Genomic DNA, 16266 nt, shown 5'->3' on the forward strand with positions numbered 1-16266 from the left:
GAAATATGTGATAAAATATATTTTTATGTTGAGTAACTTTTTGTAAGGTTTTGTAGCTCTATTTTGAATATTTAAAAAAATATTTAACCGACCCGGGACTTTTTGGACACCCTGTATAATACCAACACATACACGAAATTTCTCTGCGACATTCCGTGTATTTAGTTGAACAGCTTCCACGATTTCAGTAACATTAGACCACATTTTAGACCAATTTAGAGTAACTCCAAAGTCGAAGAAAATAGCTTTCTAGTGAAAGCACTTAGCAAAGCATGAGAGAGTCCTACCATATTTATAAAATTACATTAGTAATATATCGTGCGTCAGGGATCCATTTTAAGTCTTCAAAGTTAAGAGGACTAGATATTAAGCAAAATTGCTAGTAATTGTTTTTTTTTAGATTTTGCACTTTTAGCTATAGTTAATTATATTATCAACGTATCATTGGAGTTTACTTTGCTTTCCCAGAGAACAAAAATATATATACAGACCTATATAAAATTCTGTATTAAGATTTGATTCAAAAAATTAAAAGTTTATAAATTATATGGATAAGGATATTGGCATTAAAAAAAATTGAAATCAACATCAATAATCTAACAAATGTTAATACTTATATATATATATATATATATATATATATATATATATATATAAAAATTATTATCCACATTTAAAGATGACACATGAAAACGTAAATTACAAGTTCTTGCTTCCCAATCCATGCCTGCTATATTATACTATTTCCTCGGTTCACTCTAGGAACCGAATCAGTATCGTATACCTCATCAGTGAGAAATGGATGCGATGTGCCCCTGACAATGTTTGTCATAAAAATTTAAATTTAATGTCTCTTGTATTGCTTTCTGACCCCACTTCACTCCACCTAAAATTTCGGACTCACTGCGCTCACTTGTTTCCACAATTTGTAGTCACGGAGCGAATGCTTTGATGAACCATCCTAATGGACTGACCCTTCCCTTTTGTTCTTTAAGGTGCTGTAAACATGGCGTTTCACAATGTCTAAAAAAACCAAATTCAAAACTTTACATGTACATATTCACATTTATTTTATTTAGGTAAAATACATAACGAATTATTAGTTAGCATTCTAGCCGCAATGCTGAAATAAACAGTGCCGATACTTTTTGTACGCTTTCACTATATAAATGAAAAAAATTAAAATAGTAGTTAAACTAATTAAATACTTGATTTTGTTGTCACATTAAAATGTTTACACCGAATATGAAATTACATTTAACACGCTCTTTCAAATAATATTTCGCAACTTTACAGACCAAGATGTGATTTTAAACGACGTAGCGACAGTGGGGCATAGCCCGAATATGCATATAAAGTCTGTTGTAAAACCCTTCTCGGTTGCCTTTTGACATACGTAGTTTTCTTAGTCTTGCTTATGTGTATAGTTTGATCAGTGCAACAAAACAAACATAGTTGTGACACATCTCTGACTGGAAGTAAATTACAGTAATAAAGTAACCCAAAAGTATACGATTACTGACATACGTAGTTTTCTTAGTCTTGCTTATGTGTATAGTTTGATCAGTGCAACAAAACAAACATAGTTGTGACACATCTCTGACTGGAAGTAAATTACAATAATAAAGTAACCCAAAAGTATACGATTACTGACCTACGTAGTTTTCTTAGTCTTGCTTATGTGTATAGTTTAATCAGTGCAACAAAACAAACATAGTTGTGACACATCTCTGACTGGAAGTAAATTACAATAATAAAGTAATCCAAAAGTATACGATTACTGACCTACGTAGTTTTCTTAGTCTTGCTTATGTGTATAGTTTGATCAGTGCAACAAAACAAACATAGTTGTGACACATCTCTGACTGGAAGTAAATTACAATAATAAAGTAACCCAAAAGTATACGATTACTGACCTACGTAGTTTTCTTAGTCTTGCTTATGTGTATAGTTTGATCAGTGCAACAAAACAAACATAGTTGTGACACATCTCTGACTGGAAGTAAATTACAATAATAAAGTAACCCAAAAGTATACGATTACTGACCTACGTAGTTTTCTTAGTCTTGCTTATGTGTATAGTTTGATCAGTGCAACAAAACAAACATAGTTGTGACACATCTCTGACTAAAGGAGATTACAATAATAAAGTAACCCAAAAGTATACGATTACTGACCTACGTAGTTTTCTTAGTCTTGCTTATGTGTATAGTTTGATCAGTGCAACAAAACAAACATAGTTGTGACACATCTCTGACTGGAAGTAAATTACAATAATAAAGTAACCCAAAAGTATACGATTACTGACCTACGTAGTTTTCTTAGTCTTGCTTATGTGTATAGTTTGATCAGTGCAACAAAACAAACATAGTTGTGACACATCTCTGACTGGAAGTAAATTACAATAATAAAGTAACCCAAAAGTATACGATTACTGACATACGTAGTTTTCTTAGTCTTGCTTATGTGTATAGTTTGATCAGTGCAACAAAACAAACATAGTTGTGACACATCTCTGACTGGAAGTAAATTACAATAATAAAGTAACCCAAAAGTATACGATTACTGACCTACGTAGTTTTCTTAGTCTTGCTTATGTGTATAGTTTGATCAGTGCAACAAAACAAACATAGTTGTGACACATCTCTGACTGGAAGTAAATTACAATAATAAAGTAACCCAAAAGTATACGATTACTGACCTACGTAGTTTTCTTAGTCTTGCTTATGTGTATAGTTTGATCAGTGCAACAAAACAAACATAGTTGTGACACATCTCTGACTGGAAGTAAATTACAATAATAAAGTAACCCAAAAGTATACGATTACTGACCTACGTAGTTTTCTTAGTCTTGCTTATGTGTATAGTTTGATCAGTGCAACAAAACAAACATAGTTGTGACACATCTCTGACTGGAAGTAAATTACAATAATAAAGTAACCCAAAAGTATACGATTACTGACCTACGTAGTTTTCTTAGTCTTGCTTATGTGTATAGTTTGATCAGTGCAACAAAACAAACATAGTTGTGACACATCTCTGACTGGAAGTAAATTACAATAATAAAGTAACCCAAAAGTATACGATTACTGACCTACTTAGTTTTCTTAGTCTTGCTTATGTGTATAGTTTGATCAGTGCAACAAAACAAACATAGTCGTGACACATCTCTGAATGGAAGTAAATTACAGTAATAAAGTAACCCAAAAGTATACGATTACTGACCTACGTAGGCTTTTCAGACCGGGGAAACAAAGCCAAATCAATCGTGGCATTAAAAAATATTAAGACTGGAGTAATTTGCAAATAATAAATATAAATTATTTGACGTATTTCACTGATCACAGGAATACGGTAAACTCAAAATTGGCTTTTGAAATAAAATTCACTCGAATCGGTGTTTAAAACGTTATTTAAAAGATTATGCCCATTGTATACCTAATTGTAAACACCCAATTAGCCGCAAAGCCACGGGTAATTTTATATTTATGTAATTATTACAGCAAAAATATTATCACATTATAATATCTTATTAAATGCTTTATAATACAATTTTATTCTAATTAGGTGCGGTAGTCTAAATGAAGAATACAATTAATCGTAATATGAGTTCATTTCAATGAGGGTGTCTTCTAACCTTTATTATATTAATTTAACTATAATGTAATACAAGACTAATATGCTAATTACAGGATTGCATACAATCATGCAATCCGGACCTGTAACCAAGAACGTCACATATTAAGCAATAGTAACGAATTTCCTAGACTAAATGTGGCCAGATACATGAATTTTAATAACAGAATCATAAACTTTACCTGGGAAGTAAAAAGCACTCCAGGTAAATTACACATGTTTAGATTTAAAAGTAAAAATAATTGTATTGTTTATTCCAAGTAGTAACAATAAACAAGGTTAAGGTTGCTAATACCAAACTGAGCGCAGATGGTTAGAAGTGCTGTGGTCACAGTGCTTTCTGAGCTAGTATAAAGTTTATAGAGCCGGTTGCTGGAAAGAATCTTGAGCTTTATAAATAAATCAAATTCCTTTTTTAACAAAGCTTTTAAAAATCAAGGTGGCAGCCGTTAAAGTCACTTCTTAAACTTAGTGATTAAAATGTAGAGAATCTGTTCTCGTTTCATTTAATTCACATCTTTGTCTTGAAATTGTCTAGTTAGATTGTCAGTCTGCAAGTTACATTTTAACAGACCACTAAGATAATAAAAATATCTTAAAATGTATTTAATGCCACTATTCCTAAGAATGACACAGTTCAAACTGATATGCCTCGTAAACTACTTCTCCTTAAAACCAACGAATATACTACATTGGATGATAAAGATAGACTCTGCTGTTACGGTAGCTCCTAAAACTACAGGTATATCTTTTACACATTCCATACGAGACACAATAGTGTTTTCTAGCACTGTGTCTTCTACGGGGATCTATCCAGTATTTTGCCTTAAGTTATAAAATAATTAATGATCATCACTAATTCACAAATTGAACAACAAATAAGGATATATCAATGTAATAAATTTACTTGTTTGGAGGTGAAATGAAAATCAAAGAAAGAGATCGCTTTATTTTGCCTGATTCGCTACCCACTGTGTCCAATGCATTGATTGTAACACCAATTTGTTATTAGCGGTTGAGCGCCTTTGATTGTCGTTCCCGTTTCCAGTGCCATTGAGCCGTCCTTATATCACTACTCAGTAATTTAATTTCCCTCATTATAATTCATTCATAAGAATAGATCTATAATGAGCCCTAATAATCATATCTCCGTACTCCGTATGCATACATAATATGTTTTGAACACAGTGGTAATTTTAGGTAGATTTAATATAGATTACAGAGAACTATATTTGAACTAACTTATAACAGATCTACTAAATCATTGTTAGGTCATTTTGTATGCCAGTACGAAACAACAAATATTTCATAAATGAATTCATAAAATATTTTCATATCATTTAACATTTTAAGACATGGACAACGTTGAAAGTTTCAAAAGAATGATTACATCTCAGTTTTGAGAAACCGTAGAGCAAAGTAATTTCATCATTTAAGGTTCCAAGTAGAAGTAGTAGCAGAATATTTTTAAAACTTACAAAATGAAGTAGCCACATCAGATAACGTGTAAAAGACTTAACTGACGTTGCATGCTAAATTGTTTAGAAGTTCAAAGCTATATGTGTTACTTGATCAAATGATTGTACTCAATTTGTTTACAAATTTATTTATCCCTCGATTTAAAATATGAATTGCCTTTAAACAGTGAAAACGTCTGCCATCGTACAAATTCAGCCGAGCTTTTAAATATATTTTTTACCTAAGTTCAAGTATCAAACAGGGTATTTGTTTAACTAAAAGTCAGCATCGATCTTTTGCAGTTCCCAGTCTCTAGCTCTGATAGCACATTGCCAAAGTGATCAGAGATTTTCCAGTAAAAACTAACGATCTAAATCATGTGTCATCGTGGCTCAGTAACAATGTTCAAATCATTACCAGGTTGTTTGATTATCTGTAAATTAAACTTTGATCGTAAATATAAATCAGTAAACAAATCACTTTTATTGACACCTAATAATGGAATTAAACAAAATTTATCACTGAAATCCAAGTTAATTTACTGTTGAAGCATACATTTGTGAAATATTGAAAATGGCATAAATGAAAATATCCATAACCCTGATTCTAAATTTTTAAGAATTATCGTTTACATGTAGGGTTGAAAACATAAAGATCTTGCAACATTATTCAAGTAATTCTGCCAATAATCTATTATGGGCACAGCTTAAAATATAGCTAAGATATTAACTCTTTAACAATAAATAATTGGAACAAAGACGATATTATAACTTATATTTCATTATAGGCGTTATTTTATCAAACTATTTAGCTAGAACCAACTTTCAGAGCACGCACGTAACATAAAGATTGAGGTACATTGCGTTGATGATGTCTTGTGACGCAGTAGAGAGAAACTTTGTCCCCTTTTAGAAAGTTAGGTATATTAAAAACGGAAATACTTGGAAACGTTAGTAAGAGGAAACTTTTTTATGGTTCTGTTATGTTATAAAAAGTCTCAAATGCTCACGATTTTGAGTTGGAATAATTTCGATCTTGTTCGTTGGTTTTTAAATATATATTGCAAGTAATTATACGCTTTCTTTGTTTAAAAAAATCAGTAACCAGGTGCTTCAATGCCATTTGACCATTTTTATACCGTTATGAGACGGAGCCTATAGAAAAGATTTTCTCTATTACGATTGCTAATGTACAAAAGTACATACCAGACTGATTAATAATTTAGGACTATACTTTCGATATTTTGTCAGGCAAAATGTATCAATAGATTAAGATGCACTTTTGTAATATTGAGTAGTTTGTATTTTTTCCTTACGTTTTATGTAATAATAATTAAAATACAAAATAAAAACATGGGTCTCTAGAATATTTGTGTTTAAGGAAAATGCTCGGATTTTTAAACGACTATACTTCTCCACTTTGAATTAAATTTTGAGCATTATTGTCTCGTCACCGGTTCTATTACCTACTAAGATAGCTTTCTCAATATTTGACTGCATGGTTTTAATTATTTAAGCAAACTTTGAAGATAAAATGTACTTCCCTACTCCTTGAATGACTATTCAACTTCGCTAACGTTGCACAGTCCCTAAAATAAGTATTAGAAAATTAAGCCCAGCTTCCTCTTTTATTACGATTGTTTTAAATCTCAAAATTTTAAACCGATTAATTTATTAGTACTATATTTTTATTTTGGTTTATAGCTATGACAAAACAATATTGGTTTTAATAACTTATTACTGATAACCCAGTATAGGGGTTATATGTTGTAATTTAATTATTTTTAAGGAGGGCAGATCCCCTTTTATGAATTATTCTGCCGGTATTTTCAATTTTATTAAAGCGTAGTAATTTATGAAATCTACACTGATAAAAAAATGATGCATTTCAGATATTAAATAAGAGAATATTATTTTCAAAATTGTACGTACTCTATTTATATGAAAACATAATTGGCCTCTTTTGTAATATTAAAAATCTTACCTTTATTAGATTACATACTATACAGCAAATGAATTAATTTATAGAGATCTATAATAGAACAATTCAATGAAGTGTTGTTATACACGTTTCATATTATTATATCTTATTACATATAATCATTCCTTCAGATATCTTACATAATTATGTCCCATAGCAATAGCACACACTACGATAATCCTTATTCATCATTTAATTAAGAAAACTTTTAAGATAATTATTAAATTAGTTAGTTTATAATAAATACCTTTATTTTTAAGATAAAAAACGTAAACCGAAAGCAGGTATGCAAACAGTTATCTACATTTAAGTTTTATTATGGGTGTAAAGTAACCATTTAGCAAAACAAAAATTAAGTTCACTTTTCTCAACACAAGAGTGTGTTGAAAATTTTGCTAATGAAAATATTTACATAAAAATGGCTTTATAAATTATAAATTAAATTGCATTAAATTAAATTAATAATATGCAATCGTATTTAAATTGAGTCATTAACTCAAATAGTTTACGCTTAAAACCAAATTATTTGTTATTTAAAGATTTGTTAAAAATAACAATCATCAGAATAAATTGAAAAAAAATCTGAGTATGGACGGACCTGCCAGAATGTAACAAATTGGTTATTAATCAGAGTGACAAACAGACGGACTGTCCTTGTATCTGTTAATGCTAAAATTAATAAAGTTCTTTCTTGGCTCAAGAAGAACTTATGTTTCAAATGTTATGTATCAAGACTCTAGGAATATGAACATTTATCGAACACGACGAGTGGACATAGGAAGATACGGACTATTATTTAGCCTTTTGATTAGCCACAAAATTAATAAGGGGTTTCCTTAGACCAATGGAAACCATGTACGAAGTTTCAAGTCTCTCAGTTCTCTCTATTCTGAGTATTCTTTTACCCTGACGGTCTGACGGACTGGGCATTAGAATATTTATTTCAAAATCAATGAGGTTCTTCCTTGGTACCAAGAGAAATTATGTACCAAGTTTCAAACATCTATGGCTTTTTTATCAAGAACTGTCGGAGAGATGGACAGATAGACAGATGGACTAAGAGATGAACTTATGTTTGAAATTTTGATTTCGCCTCAATTCCAATAGAATCTTTCCTCAGATAAAAAGAAACACATGTACCAAATCTTAAAACCCTAGACCTCTCTATTGCGAGGTATCGGACAGACAGACGTAGAGCAACTCGATCCAGGAACTTCCTGTTTGGTCCTTAATATAGAATGGGGCTGATAGTTTTAAACACTAGGAATTTAATATGTTTTCTTTATACTCTTAAGTATAAGATGTTATACGAGTTAAGATGGAATCATCTGTAAGAAGAACAAAGTAACGTTTTACTAAAGTTTTATAATTATACTACATGAAATATTAGATTTTAACTATATATGATGTAAAATTATCTCATTTTCTCCCTGAATATTCAGCAGGAAAAAAGTACGAAAACTAATGCTATAACTTTCTGTTTACGTATTACAATGGAATCGTAAAATTCTGGAAATATACTTTGTAATTAGGTTCAAAATGGAAACCGCGAGGGTATTATTGATTTGAAGTATTCAATACCTAGCTCAAAAAACAATAGCTCAAATAATATTAATTAAACTGAACACTGAAAAATCAGGTAATACAGATCTTTTGAACGTTAATAAGGTATAGAATTGCAAGTTAAAGGTGAAACACGAACAATGAGGGGGATATTGAAGCGAAGGTCCGACAAAAACGGAACCTTTCCAGACTGTCAGTAAAGTATTAAAACTTTCTTGACAGGGTATTTTATAAGTATTAACTTGTTTTGCTTTTCTTTGTCCTTGTGCTGATGGGTCCTAAATTCTACTTTATCCAGTTAGGACATGAACCTGAAATACAATATTTATAGTAATTATGAGTTATAGTTATGTGGACAGCTCAATAAAGCCTAGACGATTAAACTTATTTAATGAAAATAAACCTCAACTTACACCCTAACCTCTTCTTTTTTATACCATTTGCAGTTTTTCACTTAAATCGAGTCGATCAAATACCTTTCCACAGTCATCGAAACAGTTTCATTTTATCTCAGTTTTAGCTCATTACTGTAGTTTATATTATCACTTAAAGTATTATTGGTATATTTCATAACGTTTCTAGGATCATAATGATACGATTACAGTGTCATACAAAAATTTACGTTTCTATACTCAAGTAAATTGGTTTAATACTAAATATACTTTATAATTTTTCTTGCCAAGATTTATAAAAGTCAAATTTAGAAATTTTGTTTAGGATTAAAAGGTCAAACAAAACAGTGTGACACAACTGAGGTCTAAATTTTAAAGAGAATGAAGTTAATTTGTTATTATGTATTCATTGAAACATACCCCAACTTTCGATAAATTAGATTTCTTATCATCTTCTTAGTCATATTTTTAGTTAGTTTTTAAAGAATCTCATTTATGAATTGTTAGGTCTTGTGGAGATCGAAATATGCTATATTTTGGTTATATATTTATTAATAAACCAATACAATTAAATACCGTAACAAAGCGTTTCAAAATGCCACGGCCTTTATTTGCGGAGGTAAATGCCACTCTGCTTGCCTTTGCTATATTGATTCCAAATCACCAGTTCTTTCTTGAACATAGAGAAAACTACCGACCAAGTTTGAAGTGTCTAGTATCTTTCTATCAAGAATTATAGAAAAGACAGACAGGCAGATATATTTTATGAAGGGACTATCGGACCCTCACTAATGGACACTTTGTGGTATTTATGTGGCTGTTCTTTAACTACAATTCAGGTAAAGGTAACAACTGTTAGGCATCAAATTGTTTGTATCAATATGGCGGGTATCGAAGTTTACATGAATCTTAATTATATAAACACTTATGTAAAACATTTCATCATGAACAAGAGTGTGAATATATCATGCGGCAAGATATCTCATTATAAATGTTATCTGTTGACTTTAAATCTACCTTGATATTTAATTTTAGATAGTAAAAATCGACTTCTTTGATGGTGCATGAACAACAATGGAATTTGCCTGAGCGTCATTGAAGCCTACAAATAAGTAGACTGACACAATTTTTCATTTTTCTACCGTAAAAGGTAAACAATTCCATTCTGTATTCATAATACGTGCGAGTTAAAGTGTTCGTAGGGTCATAAAACCATTCTCATTATTTCTATGTAACCTGTAGGCAATCCCTACACAGAAAATGTTTGCCCATTTAATCAAATATTAATTAGGTGAAGATAGATGGACTTCGGAGATATCAATACCTCGTTCTGTTTGAGCTATAAATCAAACACCAGTGACGGTCAATAACGTTAACCGCGCAGTTGACCTGAAACAGATAATGTTGGTTTTTCTGTTATTTGTAGCAAATCAGATTCTAATTTTACAAGTAAAAAAATAACAATGAGTTACAAGTGTTGCTTCTACCACGTAATAATAACACCCAACAATTATTCAAGATTTAAAACATTTAAATCATACACTAATACCTCCAGGGAATAGTTTCACTACTTTGAGATTTATTTTATTTACGCAAATGTGATACATAATAAGTAAGAGATAGATAAATAAGTACTAGCAACGAGATATCCAACGTGTTTTTATTTTATTAAACTTATTTGAAATGTATTTATAAATATAACAATTGTAAGAATAATTATAATTATAATTAACTGAAAACACAAGAATAAAAATACACAAATTTTGCGACTTTTAATAAATAATATATAGGTAAAGTACATTTACCAATCACACCTTCATTTGACAGAATAATCGTGAAAAATTAAAAAATTACATATATAACATTTTTATAGGATTATACAGGTGTTTATTTTTTTATAATTGTCGGTCAAGAATTACAGTGCATTGAATAGTAAAAATAAATTCTCCTCATCCCCATAATGCCTAATTACTACAATTTACTACAACATTTTAATTAATTATTAGTGGCATTAAGGTAGTACTTCATATTGTTAGTTCATGATATTATATTGTTATATATTATTTCAAAACTTTAGTACTTAAATAAATAATCTTCAGTTAGTATTTTTATGGGTAGTTTTCTATAAACCACGCCAGCATTGCTATAAGTATTGCTTTATAAAGATAACAGGTTTTGTAATATATTAAATCGTTAACGCTACAAAAATAGAAGACAAATTTTAATGGATTGAAATTGGTCCTTTTCTTCAGATATCAGATATCGGAAATTCGTTAACCGTTTGTAAATATGAAAAATAATCAAACACTCATATATTAAGTCAAATAAACCAATTTTCACTCCCCTCCCCCTACCCAACATAATTATGCGCTATTTTGGTTTAAGCCGATGTGCCACTTTGCCACAGAAAGTGCCATTTTGATCTTTCATCAGGGTTTAGCTAACACGCCAGTTTGGCTTTTTGACACGTAAAAGAGAAGATAGATCTCAATACTCAAAAGGTCTTATTTTGTATCCTTGTCATCCTTACAAGTTCATTTTAAATTGAATATGATGTCACAAACTCTTTCTTAAAAGAACCTTCCAAGAGGTGAAAAAGTTTAATATCAAGATAATTGGTTATATAAATATTTTTGTATTATTTCTCATGTGAAAGCTACATTTTGCGTGTAAAAAAGTATGAAAAACTAGAATTTTTAAAATGTATACTTTCTCAGAACAACAGTACTTTGAGGATTAAGAAGAAAATCTTAGATCTGAAATTAATTTAAAATGTACAATAAATTTGAGGTCTCGATGAGCCAAACAAATTAATTTTAAATGTTAAGTGACCTTAATACAATAAACTAAAGTATCATTTTCAGTTTCTGAATATTGTATACAGTCACGAGAGCTATAGTTTTAAACGAAGCCATTAAGAAACATACAGTTTTACACAAGTATTATTTGTATCCTTGAGAGCCGTTTTCCATAAAAATTTAGGGCTGAACTAATTCTAACACCATATCGGATAGTAATACAAATCAGATCTGTGCTTTTAGTTAGTCCAATATCCTATAATATATTGAGATAATGTTGTTTAAGTTTATTTTTCAACATTAAATATTATCAACTGAGAAATTTTTTTATAACAGAATTGGTAACTTAGCATAAATTAGTATTTCTAAAGAATAATGTATCATTAATTTAACATCATGACTGATAAATTATTAAAATAAAATAAAATTTATTATAAAAGGTAGATCTACGTGGATTCCTTTTTTATCTGTGCAAGTAGAAGCATTTCTTATGCACTTATTTTAATTTTTTATTAGGAAATAGCTTTTTACTACCCTGAATCACCCGAAATGCATGAATGAGGCAGATTGAAATTAAAACAGTAAATTAACATTCGTTTATATAATTAATGCTATAATTGACTATATGCTTCGTTATGTTTGTAATACAATACCAATAATTACATCAATTCAAAAAGCACATTTTAAGTGTATTTACCAAATATATCATCAACTATGTGGTAAATGAAATTATTTGTTGTGGAAAATCTTTTCCTACTTAGTAGCTTTAATAAGTATACGTTGGGTGCAATGATATGATCAGGACTTACAATACATAGTAATATTCGAAAATAAGATTGCAAGTCTTCTATTATCCAAAGTTATTTCAATAAACGGAGACACTTATATTTACAAGAAAACCCTAGTAGTAATCTCAAGTACATTTCAAGAAATTCTGACATTTTCCTAAGATGAAAACATTTATCAGTATCGTTACGTATGTGAAACGAGCTTTGTTTATTGGCTGGGATGATGAAAGGGGACTCAAAAACTTCGGATCGTCAAACAGTTGGAGTGGAGAACGAGTTATGTGAAGTTAAGCTTCAGCATCCGCTAAGCTCTGACGTGATTAGCACTAACTTGAACTTGGGAAACTTGTATGGCCGCTCCAGCGTTATTGCTTATCCAAAAATGTCGCATGAAAAGGAAAATGAACGTGCATTATAATGTTCACTGATTTAATTAGTATATATGCGGTAATGATCAATGAGTTCATTATTGAGGAACTCCCATAAGGAAATTGGAGAATGTAAAATATGTACCTGATAAGTAAACAAAACATAAAATAATTTATTTAATATTTTACATGTCATTAGCATTGGTTGTATTAAGAGAAAAATTCACTTTCATTTCATTGCAACTTAATGTTTACTACTAATTCTACAACACAGAAAACGCTATTCCACAACGAATATTTTCATTTACCTCATAGTTAACGTACATATGCATTCCCTCAGGGGTAGTCAAACCTTTCTGCTACACGGGAGGCTTTCCTCTCTGGAGAGGAAGCTGGCGACTCCGGGGTTACCTGAGCAGACTGTGAGCGTCTTCGTGCTCACAGTCTTTCCTCTTTCCAGGCAATCCTTGCCTAACCCTTATTTTTTCGACCCCTCTTGGATGTCTTTTCTTTCTTCTTCTTTCTGACCGGCGCACATTGGGAGGCCAGGGAGTGGCTGAGCCCGTAGCACTGTTGTGTTGCAGGGGCTGCGTGTGACTCGACCACCGATAGGTTAATCCCCAGTGTGCGTCAGGGGCCAGTCCCTTCGGGCCGTGGTCGGGGAGTGCGGCATGAGTGCAGAGGTCGGACTCTGCACTGCCACGGGCGACCCCCAGCACGTCTGGTTTCCGGTGCTGGGAAAACGGAGGCCAGGCCTCAGGGAACTGGGGTAGGGACATTGTTCCCGAGGGTATACCCGCTCCTGGCTATTCCGGGCCGTCCCTTGACGCACGATGCGCTGCTTCTGAACACCCATGGACTCTTCATCACAAAAAAAAAAAACACAACTGAACTCTAAAGCGGAAAGGAGCTTCAACCTTTCACTCGAAGCTCCAAGATAGCTAGGACGCCACCTAAGGCAGTAGTTCCATTAGCGGAAGCCTCGGCAACGAAAGTGAGTGGCAAGGCCGAAGCAACGCCGAAGATGCCTGGAACGGCAATGAAGACATCACCCCCTCCGGTATGTTTTCGCATCCCCGAAATGCAGGGAGAAGGTGCAGTTAAAACTACTGGGGTACCCAAGGACCCAGATCCCAAAACCCCCCAAATGGTTGAGAAAAATAACACCTTAAGTACTCTTTCTACAACTTTCGAGCTAGGCCTGTTGCAGCAGCAACAAGCTGATGCCGAGAAGGAGGAGAAAAAGCACCTTTTAGAGATTGAAGTTTTTATTAAGAAGATGGAGACGGCTGTTAGGCAGCAGCCTAACGTTAACCGTACCATCAAAGATGGCCTGCCAAAGATTAAGGATTTGTTGGCCACAATAATGCAATGCCGAAAGATCAGGCACAAGGCAAGAGCCCAAGAGTATACCTTAGTTTCTCCAAAGGCTGGTAATGCTAACAAAAAGCGGAAGGTAGGAACCTCATTACCTTCTAGCCCCGATGCGACACCTGTGGTGATAGCGACGGCAACGCAGACTTCCCCTGTGGTGTCCAAAAATTCCACCGAATACAGGATAAGCCCCCCTGAGCAACACCGTACACTGATAGCCCTCGTACTACTTACGAGGAGGGTAATGTCCAACAGTCACCTGAGAGGCAGTGGGAGAAAAAGTTGACGAGAAGGGAGAAGAGGCAGAAGAAGCGGGCGGAGGTCGCTACAAAGAAATTAGGTGACGGGAAGACACCAAAAGTGACTAAGTCTACTCCGGCCAGGGCAGCGTCAAGGAATCCCGCGGCGCTAAAGCCCAAACCGAGTAAGCCTAGGTTGGAAGCAATATTGATCAAGCCCTCCGGGGGGCGATCGTTTGCTGAAGTCTTGGGGAAACTCCGGGCGAAAGCCAAGCCGGAGTCAAAGACTGTCATTAAGGCAATTCGACGGACCCAAAACGGGGATGTATTGCTCGAGCTGGGGAAGTCGAAAGATAAAGCCGCTTTTGCTGAGAGCTTAAAAAAAGCACTCGGAGACAAGGGGTCCGTGCGGTCACTTGACCCAAAGCTATCGATTGAAATTCGTGACCTTGACGGACTCACCAATGAAAGCGAGGTAACAGAGGCTATAAAGCGGGCTATTCCCGAATTAAAAGAATCTACCTTAAAAGTATGGCTCACAAAGCCGAACCGTAGCCAGCAGCGAATGGCGGTCGCCGAATTAGGCGAGAGACACGCCAATAAACTGCTGGCTCTCCAACATCTGCGAGTTGGCTGGGTGAGTGGCCGGGTTAAACGAAAGGTTGTCGTCCCACGGTGCTTCCGCTGCCTTGGATTCGGCCACTCCTCTCGAGGCTGTAAGGGGCCTGATCACACCAATCACTGTTTTCAGTGTGGTCAGACCGAACATAAGAGGCAGGATTGTAACCAGAACTCCTGTTTCATTTGTTACAACAGAAGCTGGCAGTAATGGTAACACCCTGGAGCACATACCGGGCTCAGGACGGTGCGGTGTGTTTAAGGCCGCACTTGAACGGGCAAAGGGGAAAGCTCAGTAATTCGGCTCCTCCAGTGCAATCTAGAGAGATCCAGGACAGCTGATAGTCTGCTTGACCAGCTGGCCCAAGAACATGGTGCCGACGCGCTCTTAGTGAGTGAGCAGTATCGAGTTAGGGACCCTTCGGTGTGGTTTCCCGACACACTCCATACTGCTGTTTCTGGGTGCGGAATCCACAAGAAGTTTTGATGCGGAGCCATGGACAAGGCCGAGGATTCGTCTGGGCAAGGTGTAGGGACGTTACAATTTTTAGTTGCTACCTCACCCCCAACGAGGCCATCCAGGACTTCCGCGATAAGATCGACTGCCTGGAAGAGAGCGTGATTGGCACCAGTGGACATGTCATCGTTGGCGGGGACTTCAACGCAAGGGCTGTCGAGTGGGGAATGTCTCTCGCCAATTCCCGGGGGAAGTACATCCTGGACTTTGCTGCCAGGGCTAGACTCGTTGTTATCAACGAGGGCAATACGCCTACTTTCCAGCGCCCCGGGCAAAGAGGCACGATCCCCGACATAACCCTTGCGTCTGAGTCACTCTTTCCACGGATCTCACACTGGATGGTGCTTGATGATTACACTGCCAGTGACCATCAGTATATCTTGTTCGGACGGCCTGCGAAGAACCTCTGCACCTCGAGAAGTAACCGCTCCAGTTGAATACTAAGAAGCTGGACGCGGGAAAGTTCACCGATGTCATCTTACGGGCAACAACGCGGGATCCTGCGGTGCACGGTGGGGCTTGCACCGAGACATTG

The 16266-nt window shown here is 34.3% G+C and overlaps 1 protein-coding gene across 1 annotated transcript; it reads left to right on the forward strand.

The window, feature by feature from the left end:
• The first annotated feature begins 14007 nt into the window (after nucleotides 1–14007).
• Nucleotides 14008–15425, forward strand: LOC124366717. Its single transcript, XM_046823318.1, has 2 exons — nucleotides 14008–14439; nucleotides 14613–15425. Exons 1-2 carry the CDS (start codon nucleotides 14008–14010, stop codon nucleotides 15423–15425), a joined length of 1245 nt encoding a protein of 414 aa, XP_046679274.1.
• The last annotated feature ends 841 nt before the right edge of the window (nucleotides 15426–16266 follow it).

Source organism: Homalodisca vitripennis, chromosome 7 (genome assembly GCF_021130785.1).
Source record: "Homalodisca vitripennis isolate AUS2020 chromosome 7, UT_GWSS_2.1, whole genome shotgun sequence".
NCBI classification, from domain to species: domain Eukaryota; kingdom Metazoa; phylum Arthropoda; class Insecta; order Hemiptera; family Cicadellidae; genus Homalodisca; species Homalodisca vitripennis.